Below are 15508 nucleotides of genomic sequence, written 5' to 3'. Positions count from 1 at the left end.
TATAAACCATATCTCTGCACTGGAACTGATTAATTTGCTGGACAAGTATGTCTCACCTTAAGTCAACATTTTAATTTGAATGATGACTGTACATACCACACTTGAATGATGCTCTTTTTTATCTTATTCATGTCTTTACATATCACAATTATGTTTTCCAAACAGTTTACTTTCTGTTTTTGGGGGGATAACAATAATTTTTCCATTTTTCCATTTTGTGACCAGTTTAGCTGGACAGAGGACAGTGAAACAAGAGTTGCATTTCTTCAAGTGGCACTAATTCATTTCACAGACTGTATCAAATTGAAGAAATAATCAGTAAATTGGCCAATGTAAGTTTTGAATTAGAAGAGAAAAGCGTTAAATTAAAATAGCTCACACTAACCTTGCATCTTACCCTCCTAAAACAGTTAGGCAGCTTGCCACTCTGAGTTCTTATGTTCAAGGATATTTTCTGTCAGCCAGGGGTGGTTATTAGTGCCATGTTGGGAGTAGTTTGTCTAAACTGAAGTCAAGATTCTAATTCAGAACAGGCTGATATATGTCTATTAAGAAGTCAATGGGCAAAGTTAGAAATGTTCAGTGTTACAAAAGAGTAAATAACTCTTAAGCAAACAAAAGATTTTAGATCAAAAGTAATGTGCAGTATGCCCCTTTATTACCCTCTAATAGGGAGGTTCTAAAAGTAATTAATAATTCCTCCAATCACTCTCTGTAAAAACACATAATTAAAATCATATCCTTACCATCACATTTGCTTACTTTTTAAGGCTCAACCAGAATGCTTCTGAATTAAGTTGCCGTTTCCATGGAGACCACAAATTATCATTTATACTCATTCAGCACAGCCTGTGTTTGTAATGAACCTGAAATCCAGTTATAAATACAGTTCTAGCACTGACTGGATTTTCTTTTTAACTGCTCAAGAAAGAGAATAAAAAATAGGAATCACTAGGAACTTTTTTTTTACATTAAAGAATCTAACATACAGTATAAAATCATGTCTTGTTATTGGACATGAAAAGCGAATTACTGGTTTGTATGCATTTACTGTACATACGCACACCCGTGCACAAATTTACAGGATTGAAGCAACTGTATTTGACAATTTCCTATTTTAATTGTAGTTTATAATAAAGTTTTAGGAGAAACACTCACATTTGTGCCAGTTGCATACTCCAGTAGTGTATACTCTTAATACAAGCCTATAGTCCACTCTGTTCTAGTGTTCGTTTCACTAACACCTCTCCTCCTCCACAACTGTATTGATATTTGGTCATTTTTGCACAAATTTCATTTGTCTTCTTCTCTTTTGTGCCTGTCATGTCACATGCATTGAATCTGGTACTTTTTATGTTAATGCTGTTTGCTGAATCCTGCAAGTGTTTCGCTCTACAGAGCTCTATTTTGGGCTCACCGAGCTGTGTTTTGCCCCTCTCTCAGAAATGTGTTTCCCTATACCAAGTAGATTAGAGTTGTTTTATTAATCAAAGTTCAATTTCTCCTGTTCTTACAACTTTTGACTCTTTTGACCGTTACTACCAAAAACTGATTCACTCATTAACAGTACCTAAGAATTTCACTCAGTTAACTTAAGGGATTTTGTTCACAGAAAAACTCATACAGAAACCCAGCACTACTGTACCTTTTTAAAGCATTTTAAATGTTTTGTGTATATTGTTCATAGACAACACCAAGCGTCTTGTGAAGTGGACGTGACTGTGTCTGGGTTTGAGACTGTTGGGAGCTTGCCCAGTAATTACTGGCCAGGACTCCACATACAAAAAGCAGGCCCTCTCTTCCTTGGGGGTTTACCTTCAAGCTACTGGCCGTATCAGGTAAGCGAATGGCTACAAGATTTTAAATGACTGCAATTTGTTTTTTACTGGCTTTTTCTGCAGCTGAGTAGTCCTTTCGGTGACTTTTCTCATTTGAATGCTTAATCAGTCCCCTTGTAATTTTCTCTGGTCAAGATTAAAAAGATTCAGGTCTTTAAGCCTGCCAGAGTAGGGCATCACTAATTAAGCCCGGCAATGGAACTGGTCACCCTTTGGACTGATTGCAGAACAGTAATATATTTTTGGAACACGATCACCAAAATTGCATACACAATGAGTTATTTCTAGTTCTTTGTACAATTGTACCGCAACAGCCTTTAATTTTAATTGTACACTTTTAACTACTTTTAACTACTGTCTCTAGCCTTACTGGTTTTGCCTTACACACAGAGTCTAGAAGATGGTGTGGAAAAAAACACGAGTATCTTCTTCAGGCTTTGGGTTTCATATCTTAGAATTTGTTTTTTCCACCTGCGTGTAATACTCTGCAACTTGTCATCTGAAAGTACCTGTAGTAAGATGCTTACCTAGTCTTGAATTTTGTTGAATTCACCATGTACAGTACATAGTGCAGTATTTGCTAATCCTGTATCATATAGAACTTTACTAGTTTGCTAACAATACCAGAATCTAGATTGTTGATACTGTATAAATCAGAAAGAGCAATGGTCCTAATGCAGATGCCCATCGTACTGCACTGATCACATCAATGTGGGGTTGTACTGTTGTACTATGTATCAAGGTACTTCGTTTAGGTTATTATCTGTTGTAATAACACTAATAATAATCTTAAATCTAATTAATTTCTTATTAATTTAATTGCCTGAGGTGCATGTTCCTGCCATGATGTTGTTTCTTTATGGTGAAGGTTTCCACCTAGATGTGTTTTTAACTGGCCAGGCCTGTTTTCTGTGCACTTGTCAAATCCTGGTTATTCAGTTAAAAAAACTACAGGGACAGATTATTATCTGTAGTTTGCACTGGTAGTGGTGCAGTAAGAAACAAAAAAGTTGTTTTCTGCGCAGTGTTGCAGATTTGACAACCCTAGCTGTGGCTCATTGATTCTCATTCAAAGTACAGTAATTGCTCCTATAAGAATAAGTTATAAAGAGACTTCTTAAGACTGGTTGTGAATATATTACGTGGGAATTTATTTCAGCATTGCAACAAAAAAAGAGCAAATAATCTACTGTTCTACTGGTTCTTCCTTCTTAGCCTATGAGAACACTTCTTAAGGGATCTATTATTTTTAATATATAATAGTATAATAATTTCAACAGAAAGAATAAATGATGAGAGGCCACAGCATGACATGCAACATGAAAGAAAGCTGATAAAATTATTTTCCCATCCTCAATGACCAGACTACTGACAGAATATAAACATCTCTCATCTGTTAGACGTGTTTCATGAGTAAGGGTGTCAGCATTGTGAATTAACGTAAGCCTATTCTTCAGCTCCTGGGTTAAGAAAGACTTGGCTTATGCGTTTTCAGCTTTCCGTAACCCCCTCCTCCCCAACGGTGCTCTCATAAACTTTTTGAGTTCTGGACAATTTACTTAAGATGTCTAAAGTACAAGCTGCATGGTAATGTTTATAATTTACTGTGTAATTGATTACATGTTTAATTACTGGACAGTACACTGTAGGCTAATGAAATGTACAGTAATTGTAAAAAATTCAAAGGTAATTCTCCAATTTTTAATTTATTTGCTGTATTGTGTGTTTCTAAGTGGGTGAGACAGTGGCACAGTGGTCAGCATTGCTGCCTCTCCTTCCTCACTCAGCAGCACAGCTAGAGGAAATAAGCTGCAATCGTCTCTGCAGTATCATGATCAGTAATTCTCCGTATGGTTTAATGCAATGGCTATGAAAGGGTGGCTTCATGCTTATGGGAAATTTGGGTTATGTAAAGACTTGAGGAAGGGAGACGCAGTTCTTATGTAACCAGCGAGTGGGTGTATCCAGATCCTATTTACAGAGAGAGAGAAAAAAACAAACATGAATGATGACTTTCAGGCCGAGCCAAATACAATTGTCAAACAAACTGTCTGTTGAAGACAGTGGTCCTCTGCAATCAGAAGTCAAACAGTGCAGGAAATTCACTGCTGAAAGTTTTCTGAACACCCGTGACCCTGACCCTCCAGAAATACATTGTTGAGAAGGTGAAATTCAGTAACTCCACAATCATACTGCTCATAATAGACGTCACTGTTCCCCACACATCACTTCTTTTGTGTTTAAATGTATAATATTTGCCCTTGCAAACATTGGTAAAATTGAATTTCTCTGTTGTTGTTAATAGCATGAAAAATATATTGCTTTTAAAGTAAACAGTGTTAGATATCCGCTCCTCTGCATCTAGCTTGTAAATAAAGCATTAGAATTAGGTGATAAAATTAATTTCTGAGTGCACTAATGTAAATGCAGTTAATGAGGCATTCTATATACAGTATATCATCTCAAAGTATTGGAAATTTCAAGCTCCATATAATTCCAAATGTCTCAGTGGTACATGTGCCAAATGTCTTAAATAGTATGCCATATTTTAAATAATATGTACTGATAAAACATAAATATATATGATTTAAGCTTTTCCTGCAACAATTTCTGGTGCAGAATCTGTTGAATCAACAAGAATACCTGAGAGCATAAAACGAAATTAAGTGAATGTTCTAATGGAAATGGCCATTCTTAATCATTAAAACCAAAAGTGAATGATAATCAAAGCCAGATGAAATTAATTAGTTGAAGATTAATTTTCATAAGTATGATGTCATATACACTCTCAGTAAATAAACCATGACCTTCAGAGTCAAGATCAAAGGTTAAACATATTCAGTTCAAGGTCTCAACACCTTGAGGATATCTGGTGTAAAACTATGAAAAAAATTAGATCTTACTTACACAGGTTATGGCTGTTAGATCTGTTTAGATTTTCCTCTGCAGATATACAGAAGTCTATAGGTATTGACATTTAAACTGTGCATTGTTTATGCACCAAACCTTATATTAACAATCAAATGAGAATTTGAAAGTTTTTTTTTCACGATTGAAAACCCTTTACGTAATTGACAATTCTGTAATACTCATCACTTACGGTCATTCTGCTCTGTGAGTTTGGTTGTTAACATATGGGCCATGTAATTAACGGCTCCAGTGATCCAGGCCGTAGAATGGATTTTGAGTTATACAGATGGGTCTGGGTAGTTGAAGGTCATGAGCCTTTAAGTATTGTATAGAAATTCAAATAGGTAAGATGTATTTCTGCAAATGGGAAAACAAGCCATTATAAACATTTACAAAAACAGTGGCATATGGAGAAAATAGCTTTTTTATTTTATTTTTCTTCTATTTTTTTCTTTTAATTTAGCAGAACATACAATCTTTATACTGTATACAGTGTGAAAGCCTACTGGGCATGCTATAAAAGGATCTTTCAATGTACTGTAGGAGAGTCCAGAACACATACTTACCAAACACTTACATCCCTTATTGTCCCAGATGAGAAAATTGCTTTGCAGACTGGTAAAGACATGATACAATAAATAATAAATTTAACACTACATAAGACATTCACAAATAAGAAACATACTGTACATGCATTACATGTGAAAAACAAGTTAAGTAATCCCCACAATTAAAAAGACAAAGAAATTGGGTCATCAGTGGGTTAGATACTGTACACATTATACTCGCATGATGAAAAAAAAGCAAAATAAAGCAATCCGCTTCCAAATTAAGCAGGTTACTGACTGTGGGAATAAAGGATAAATAAGTTCTATTGCATTTAAATCTAAGTTTAAATCAACATCCCGGTGGTAGGAGCTCAAATTCACTGTGCAATGGGATGGTCATGACAGTCAATTAGTATATTGGCATTCTGCACTGTTTGTTTGGTATACAGTAGATGTCTGAAAGCTGTAGTTTTTTTTAATTTACATATGTACAGTATTTATTTAAATCACACAGTCATCAGTTCTATACAGTATAAGGTAAAGTATTTCACAGCTTATAAAAATGTTTTTTTTATTAAACATTGACAAGAAAGTCACAAACCTTAAGGTCCTTCTTCCTGTTTCCCATTTGAAAGATGATCACTACAACATTATTGATTGGTAAGTTGAGTATAATAGCTCCCCTGTTAATTCTGGAACTCAGGATAACGCTAAGAAAACGAAAGCTAGACCTTCAGGGCACAACCACTTTGATTTATAAAGAGGTACAAGAACTTTCCAGCGCAGCAATTAGAAAGTTAAGATAACAAGACAAATGTTCATTCCATGTTCTCTTAAACCCCTGATACAGAACATTTACAGTATATAAACCTGTGAGTTTGAGTTAAAAATAAAAATGTATGCATGAGAATTAAATAAGAAGTACATTGCACTTATTTTAGAAACTGGTATTTCTTTAATATTTTAAGTACAGCACTGATTGATGGAAAGAAATAACTCACACCTTGGCACACACTTTGTCACCTTTTCTAGGCAGACTTTTTCATGTTTTTTCACATAAAAGTATATTCACAGTACTAATTAGCAAGGTAATTATATCTAAACTACTAGCGACAATGAGGAATTCTAATTGGTTTGTAAAGTAATATAGCTGATTTTCTATGATAGCTGGTGCACAGCATACTGTATGTTTTAAAACATTTTTTTAGCACAGCAATCGAGAAGCTCTCAAGTGACTCAGTTTGTCAAGACACTTGCTCAGAGTGCTAACCTGGCTCTGTGATTCAGATATTGTTTGTTCAAGTGTGGGTCTTGTCAGTTGCCAAATGTACCTGGAATTCTACAATAGGTGAAGCACTCTTAGCAAAGCACCAGTAGGATGCGTTTGGGATTAGTCAGACAGGACTCCCTCTGCTTTCTGCCAAGCAGTGACTTTGTTGACACATAGCAACATCTGACAGTAACACCTTTCATGTCAGGTGTTGTGGTCGTTGCAACAGTTGAGTTGAATAACAAGTGGCTCTGCAGGTGGGCCTGTCAGTAGGTGACTCATTCTTTCTAAAAAAATCTAATAGAATTTGAAAAAGGTATGGAATAAAAACTAATTGACAATTCCAAAATTCTTAAGAGCCTAACAGTAAATTTTTTTGGTCATTTAGTACATGTACTGTCTCACAAGCCCAGTATGATTCCTGGTCTATAGCCAAATTCATTCATGGAGCACTAGAAATGAAGTTAATTAATATACCTGGACCATATCACAACATTAGCACACAATTTACAATTTACAAATGTACTTTTTGCAGTTTCTCTGTTTAATCTCTTCTCTGTCATCTATAAACAAAACAAACAAGACGGGAGCCATGTACTGAAATACCTACATAACCTACATAAAAAGCATTTTTTTTTCATTAAAATAGTAAATACTATTTATGGTGTACAGAGATGGTGCTGTGTTGTTAAAGGCTTGCAATACAGTATATGTAATATAATAATACTAAAATCTTAAAGTGCTTAAAACCCCCCCACAAAGTGCACAAAATAACAGACAAACACCATTATTAAAAACTCAGCAGAGTAAATAACACCATTAAATAGGGCTTGGTATAAAGTTCCTAGAATCTAGTTTCATAATCATAAATACACCTGAAACCAATACAAAAGTAGTAGAATTAAAAAGTACCTTGAATAAGCAGATCTCAGATTAAGAGATGGAGTAAACTCATGCATTCTGTAAAATCGGCGTCACACTACTTTTCCTAGTATTTTCAGCCATCGCCTTTATTTACGTAATCATGAGGAAATCGCTGCAGGTGGGCGCTTGTGTCTGCGACAGTCAACAGCCGGTGAGCGCTCAGCCGGAAGTACAGCGCATTCAACGCGGCCGCAAGGAAAGAGGGAAAGCGAGTGTTTTGGACTGTGCAAATGGAGGAGAGGCTCGTCGAAGTCTGGAGCCAGCAGAGATGTTTGTTTGTTTGTCTGTCTGTCGTTTCGTGTTTGTTTACTTTCGCGCGGTGCCCCTCCTCTTATTCCGGTGTGCTCCACGTTGATTGGCTGCCCAAATGAGGCGACCTCGCGGTACTTCCGCGGCGCAAGGCGAGATTTGGAACCGTGATGAAGAGGCGTCAGGGGATCGAGTGATTAGTCGCCCCCGGCGATTCCTAGTCGTATAGTTTGACACCCTGTAGGACAGAAAAGTCAGCGAGATGCAGCAACTGCAGTCGTTAAATTTGACTCCGACTAGAAGTCGAGTCGAGTCCTGTAGTGTGACTAAGGTTTAATGCAGTGTGCTGTATCAGGCAGTGCAGCGGCGTGTTGATTTTAGTCTCTGCCATTCTTCAGCACATCCTGCTCATAACTGAAAAGGTGCTAATTTGAGAACATTCATGACGCAGTTGCTGGTTCGGGAAACTCACAAAGGTATTATTCTTGTCTGCAAATGCATTTTCTTTCTCTGCAGTTCTAATTAAAGATATGGGTTTGAATGTTTTTTATAAGGAATGGAAGATTGGAAATCTTTTACAGTTTTGTTTGCCAATTTCATTTTGCTATTTTATAAAAACTATACTATTTTTGTGTAGACCGTAAAATCTGTACTATTAAAGTTGTTTAGTATTTACATTTACAATTGTTAAAATTTTGCTTACATATAGTTTCAATTACAGTCATAAATTTTACTTTTAATAACAGTAAGATATACAGTACATTAGTGCAAATGAGTCTCAATTGCTCCGTTTTATTTCTAAAACCACAACCTGAACATCACAATCTATTCCATTGGTAATGTCATCTAACATATTTTATATAATGTCTGGAGAGTTTAGTTTCTGCCCTGATTGCTTCCGTTATCAATAATACCAACACTCAACAGTGTTTATCTCTTTCTTATTACTTGTATTGGAAAGAGATGGTAATTTAGTTTTTTAATTTAGTTTAGAGTAAATATAGTTTTTAAATTTACATAACATCTGTTTATATGTTATATCATTAATATGTTATACATGTATATTTAACAGGTAATTATTTTTGGTTATACAAAAACTTACATTTGTACATGGTACAAATCATGCTGTTGGGGAACCTATTACACTAATAAAAACAACAAGGTAAAATGGCATTGTAAATTTAAGGCCAAAATAAAGACTTTTGACTTGTGCAGCTCATACAGTATGTCAAGAGTTTATGAATCCTAGCTATTGTGTTGTGTTTGTTAAGAACAGTTTACACCTTTCTTTTCCAGATGTCAAAATAACAGTATAGACAAGTTATTGATTGTGTTGTACTTTTATGGTTGTCTGTTTGAGAATAACATTGGTGAAATATACTACTTTATTTTATTTCAGGGTGCAGAACCATTCTACAACTTTACAGGCTGCATTGAAATAATAGAAATCAATAAGCTGAGTGGTTTCTACCCTTCCAATGCTGTAAGCAGGAGCAGTGTCAGCACCTGCAGGTAAGGTGTAAACTTTCCAGTGAGTCATTGTGGAAACAGAATAATAATATGCTTTCTGCTTTTGACAAAGGGGAATAGTATTTAAACAAGTGATTTAATAGAATAACTATTCTACCTTCAAAACAGCTTTTTAAAAAGCACTGCCTAGAAGTATATATTTCTTATTGTATAGAAGTATACTGTATAAGTATTGTACTTATTTTCTGACTATCACTGCTAAAGCCTTGTTAAAGATCATATAATGACAGATGTTGTAATGCAATATATTTTAATTGATGTATTGTAGATACTGCATACAACTTTCAAATAAGTGAAAAATATTAAATAAGAAATTTTGTCTTAAGTATTGGTATTGAAAAGATAATTAGGTTGTATTGACCCTTAAGTGGATCAGATTTTGATATCTTACCTTTTATTTAGTTTATTTTTCTTTCCGTGTTCACTACTAAATAATCACAGTTTGAAGCCAAGTTCATTCAGATTCAGCTTTCATGCAATTTGGATAAGAAACCCTGAAGCTTAGAATTCTGAAATCATTCTGTTTCTGATAGTGATGAGGCTAATTGTTTACTGTGTTTCTTTATGTGAACGCCATAAAAATCACTACCTAATAACAACACCAATTAAACAATTCCTATTAAAGGTAGTATGTCTTGTATTAGATTAACTGTATCTTTTTGCATTTCTAAAAAGGGACAAGGGAACGGGTGTCCTACTTAAATATAATTTTCTTTGTTTTGTGTTTGGACACAAAACCTATTTGCTGTATATAGGACAGAATTACCTTCATTCTGCTCTCACTCTGTTTAAGAGGGGCATGCTAGATTTTTTTACCTGCAGACCATTGGCTGTCCAGCAAGATTATTACTGTTCCTCCATTTATCTGATGCAAATAGGTCTGATGTTCATAATGATGTATCAAAAATATATGGTTCCTTAAGAGTTTCCTCTAGGCATATCTGTGACACAATACATGTGACTTCTAACTGAGAGAAAGTGCTTTTTTCGAGTGATTAGTTATGTTTATAACATTAGTCTTTACTGTTTACTCTAAAAACATTCCCTCAAACTCCAAAATTGTGACAGGAAAGGATTATATCATAGTTGGCTTGTGTGAATTTCATTGTGTCTTGCATTATTAATCCCCCGAGAATGAGAAGCATATTTTCCGTTCACCAGTTCAAAGTCTGGATAGTAGGGGGAAAACTAGCTGTATTATTTTGAATTCTCCGTAAAATTCTTAATCCTTTTACTGTTTAGTTAGGGTTATACCAGCACAATGATCATGAAAATTACCAAGTGTAAGGCACTCTAAAGAAAAATTCAGTTTCCCATCTGAGGATCTAATTCTGAGTATGTTATCGAGCATATCAGATGATAAATAATTGTGTAAAAAGACATAAGAGTTTGTTTGGAGAAAGAAAAAGTATGCAACCTCAAATTTCTGCCAGTATTCTGTGACACTCAAGGTAATTAGTTTGTTCATCATAATTCATGTTGTACTGTGTGAATTGCTGTAAAACACATTTAAAATATGCAGCAAGGATTGGTTTGAAGGTGAAAGAGTCATTAAATATTCTACTATAAAAACTGCAAGATGCTACATAAAGCACAGAAGCTGAAAGCATTTATGTCCTATAATAATATTAATGTAGCAGTAATAAGAACAGAAATATGGCTTTTTACAGTAAAGGTAAATACTGATCTCAAGAAAAGAAGGACTATTAAAGACAAAGCTTAGTGATTTGGCCTTATGTTGGAGAGATTTTAAATGTAAAGCATACTACTGTCACTTCCAGCGCAAGAAAACAAAACTGCATAGAGTTAAGTTTCTTTTGTCTGCCACAAGCACAGTGAGTTAAAAAGGTCAATGAGACCTTGAAAACTGAAGCGATGTGACATTATGTTGTCTTTAAAAAAGAAAGTCACACCTTTAATATTCTTAGGTTTAAAGGAAAGCTGAAGAAAATAGCCATCTAAATTATGACCATTTCCTAAAAAGGGAAATGTCTTGTGCTGCTGGCATTTAGAAACATTTCTCCAGCTGCCAAATTTATAGTATACAGTATATATCACATGCTTGTGCAATGCTTTTCAGTGAAAGTGTTTGAAATCTCATGTGCAGATTTAAAATAAACATCTTTGGCTGTGAATTTCTAGGATACATGCGATTAATTCTTCAACATTTGAATTTTTAAGAACATAGGCACCCAATGCCAATATGATATGACCAACGTCAACCCATTAAACAGTCATTAAGACAGATGGCAAGGTCGAAAGTTCCATCAAATGCTTCAGTGGCATTTGGAATATCTGTAAAGGTCAGACAGTGTGGAAAGAAAATACTCTCACATTGAGATGATAAAAAACTACATTGGATCATTAAACTATCCAGTCTTTTTCACTTTTATTTTGCAACCATCATGTCAGATTCTCCAGAAACCTAAAGAACTGTTGTAAAAGTATTTTTTCCTAATTACTTCCATACCAAGAAATATAATAGAAATGTAGAAAAATGTTGTTTTCTTAAGTCTGTGGAATCTCTCAGGAATTATTTTCATGTATTATGAAAAGTATTTGTGCGTTTTATGATTTTGTGAGTTGATTTTGTTTTAACAACACATTGTTAAATGTATTGTACATCCTCTGGAGCCAGAGGTTGTAACTTTTAACTTATCATAATTTATGTTCTTTAATGATAGACAATTTTTAACATTTTTAAACTTAGAAAATAAACCCTTTTGCCATCCACAGAACTGGTAAATTACAGGGTTTGCCTTATATTGTTTCTGAAATTATTTAAAATAGATGTCTGCTAAAAAATTGGAAAGATCCAAAGTATTTTTCTTGTTGTAAGGACCTATAATTTCTTTATGAAATTGCTGTTTTCTGTTATGGTCATTTTTTCTTTCTTCAAATGAAATAACAGGTATTAACATTTAATTAATTATAATTGTTTGATTTAGTTCATTAATATTCTCTGAAATGTAAAGGTTTTTCCTTTTTCCAAGAGTGTAAGAGAGGCATGGAAGATACAGGCACTGATTTCTTTGACAAAGTGAGTGGACGGAAACAGGACATCATGTTTTAGAAACATGGCAGTCTTCCAAAAAACTGTTTAGTATACAAGAAACAAAGTTTTCACATAAAGTGTGTATAGAAACCTAGCCACTTGGGGTCAATTGCACTATACGAAAAACAGTGTACTAACTGGGGACGATTCCTTGGCTAGTACACTACTCCATACATTAGGTTAATACCAATGTCAATGAACTTGGCTGCTGAAATTAGTCCCCAGCTCTGTACCAAATATTTTCATAAAAGCAACAAACCCAAAGCTACAGCTGCTGCCTTCTAGAGGATACTAAAGTGAAGGACTATGCTAGTATAACTCTGGCTATAGACTAATTTAGTATGGTAATAAGCAGAACACTGGATCACATGAAAACGTTCTAAAAAGAAATGGCAATTTATTACTGATATAATATTGTTAATATGAAATGATTTCAGCATCTGTTGCTGTGACATTTATTTTAATATTCAACTAACATTATGTTCGAGCCACATTGTAATAGAAAATGAGATATAGGTGGAATTATAAAGAAAGGTGTCATCAGTATTACACCTACTAATAATAAACTTAGATCCATTAGAATGTGATGGAGAGTTCTGTGATATATATTGAGATAAACATTCTGGGAAGGGAACTTAAGGGAGCTTAATCTAGGCAAACGTATGACCAAGCTACACTGAATGGTCTAGTTTCACATTCATAAATTAGAGACGACACTAACATGAAGTGCAACAAATGTATCACATGAAAGTGTGTGAGGATTACCTTTATAATGTTTCGTACACAAAAATGTAGGCTACGCCTATTGTGAAAAAATGATTAGATTTTGTTTATAATTGTGTTCTCTTAAGCACCTTACGTGTCTCAGTATGTCTCTGTATCATTTATTAATACAAATCAAAGCCGCTCTGATACGTCAATGATCAAATTCAAACACCATCCCGAAGCAGCTGTACTCGTTTTATGGCCCATTGAAATTATACACATTTTGCAAGTCGGCTGACTGTACATGCCTTCACCTGGAGGACTTTGGCATTCATTCGTTTTCTAAAAGCTTCGCCCCATCTGGGGATGCAGGAAGGACGGAGCCCATCCCAGAAAACAGCGGGATAAATGAGATTTAAATATCCAGTTTAAATGGATTTTTTTCAACTTTATTGTCATCATTTGTTTGGTCAAAAACTGTCTTAAAATAATTTAAGGTTATATTATACAATATTTAATCAAAACTGTGAATATTTCTTCATGTATATGGATTCATATAATTTATTTAGTCATGTAATTATTTTTATGATTACATTAATACTAACTTAACTACTAAAACGAATGCAGTCAATGTTCAATATTTTTTTCCATTGTTTGTAAGACCAAATGTAATATAGTTTGTGAAGGCTGTACATGCAAGCAATTTTGCAAGTTCAAAGATTTTGCATTATCATTAATTCAGTGCCTGTACTTTAATTATTAAAGAACAAGGATATGCCCACCTAAAGCAAAGCAATTATATTAACTATAAAATTAAATTCCAGTGTGTAAATGTCTCTTAATTAAACATAATTTAATGATGACACTAAAATGTGTTTCTTAGTGAAAATTTTACAACACTGCATAATATTTTTGTTAATAAAACAAAAACAACAATAGAGATGTTACTGTATTATGGTTTTGTAACTTTTAAGAGTTTTTTTTCCCAGTTTTAATGAGCAAGTGCGTCGCCCACCTCAGTATTGCATAGGTAAAGTTTTTGTGCTGTAGCAAAGGAAACGCACATCTCATTAGTAAAACAGAGCAATTCTATAAATGTAACCGTAGGGAAAAAAAAACACAGAACAGCTGACCTTTGTGTTCCAGCAGTTGTTTTATAAATAACAAAAACGCAGGAGCAGAAAAGTGATTGCTTCTGAAGTAAATGCAAACACAAGGCAATAAATATTGTAATGTGCCACTACGCTACAGTTGATAGCAGTGTGGATGATGAGCTTGGGGCGAGCACCTTGACTTAGACGGTTATAGCTGATGCACATCTCCAGTGCCTTGCAAAGGTATTCAGAGCCTTGATTGTTTTCACATTTTGTGAGATAAAGCTTGCAGTTATGATAGAATGCTTTGAAGAAGCAATTAATGTTATTCACACAGCCTACTCAACACATTCAAAGTAAAAATGAAAAAAGTAAATAGATAATTAGTATGAAAGAAAAATAGAAAAGTAATGATTGCATAAGTATTCAAACTTATTCAAAGTTGTTGTTGTAGCAAATGTAAATTAAGTTAAAAATTAATCTAATTTTGGTGCAGAAAAATACCTTGATAAGTCACACATTTATCACATTAACTAGAGTGCCCTTTTTGGGCAATAATGGTGGTATTGTAGATTTCAGAATAAAAACCTCTGTCTCCTTGAGGTACCTAGGTTGCGTAGTGAATTTCAAGCAAGAGCTCAGCCACAAAGGCAAATGAGCTATCAAAGCAAGTCAGGGGTAGAAGCGCTGAGCAGCAAGGACTGGAAGATGAGTACAAATATGTTGAAGTCACTCTGTCTCTGAAAGCACAGTCTACTCCATCATCAGTAAACGGGGGGTCCTTCTGCCACCTTCACTCTGCCATCCCCCCAGACTGGGCAAGGAAGACACTGAGGCCAGCGGCAGCTTGGAAAGAGCTTTATGGAAAACTCGCATCCGGCATAGGGTTTGCGTCAAATCACATGAGTGTTCTTGCAATGGGGACCAGTCTTAAAAATAGGTGGGTCCAGGAAAACAAAAACATAACTGTAAGGATCCAAATCAGTGCTTTTTATTTACAAAGTGCAGAGAAATTCAAAGCAGTCGTCACAAAGCAAAATTATAAACAGAACAGAACAAAAGCCTAGCTCTTCCTTTAAGCTACTAAGTAAACTTGTTTAGTTCCCTAACTAAGATGCCGGGTAGCTAAGCTTAAAAATTATCCAGACTGTTTTTACACAGGAATACTTCAGACTCTCCCACAAACCTTCCAAAGATCAACAACTCTTGGCCTCTGGTTAATGTGGTCTAGACAATGCAGCTATTTTGTCTGGACTTGGTGTGCCGTTGCAATGCCAGAGAGTATGCAGAAGAAATTGCACCAAGCCAGAGTGAAACCTAAAAAGACTGGTGATTGTAATTATTTCAGGTGATTCAGTGTGAGCATTAGATCCTTGAATAAAATA

General features: G+C 34.7%; 1 protein-coding gene and 1 long non-coding RNA gene across 2 annotated transcripts in view; one reads left to right on the top strand and one right to left on the bottom strand.

The window, feature by feature from the left end:
• The window catches only part of eys (eyes shut homolog), a 352522-nt gene that overhangs the window by 210047 nt on the left and 126967 nt on the right, over window positions 1–15508 (top strand). Inside the window, exons 36-37 of the mRNA XM_069179989.1 lie at window positions 1688–1838; window positions 9139–9251. Coding sequence (XP_069036090.1) covers window positions 1688–1838; window positions 9139–9251 — 264 coding nt within the window. The remainder of the gene's footprint in view (window positions 1–1687; window positions 1839–9138; window positions 9252–15508) is intronic.
• On the bottom strand, window positions 4574–7765 carry LOC107079370 (uncharacterized). The gene is made up of 3 exons (XR_001480330.2): window positions 7479–7765; window positions 5315–5363; window positions 4574–5105 (listed from the first exon to the last, which is right to left on the bottom strand). It is a non-coding gene; the product is annotated as an uncharacterized lncRNA (long non-coding RNA).

Source organism: Lepisosteus oculatus, chromosome 17, assembly GCF_040954835.1.
Source record: "Lepisosteus oculatus isolate fLepOcu1 chromosome 17, fLepOcu1.hap2, whole genome shotgun sequence".
NCBI classification, from domain to species: Eukaryota; Metazoa; Chordata; class Actinopteri; order Semionotiformes; family Lepisosteidae; genus Lepisosteus; species Lepisosteus oculatus.
Note: the sequence above shows the minus strand (reverse complement) of the source record. Positions and strands in the feature narration are given on the sequence as shown.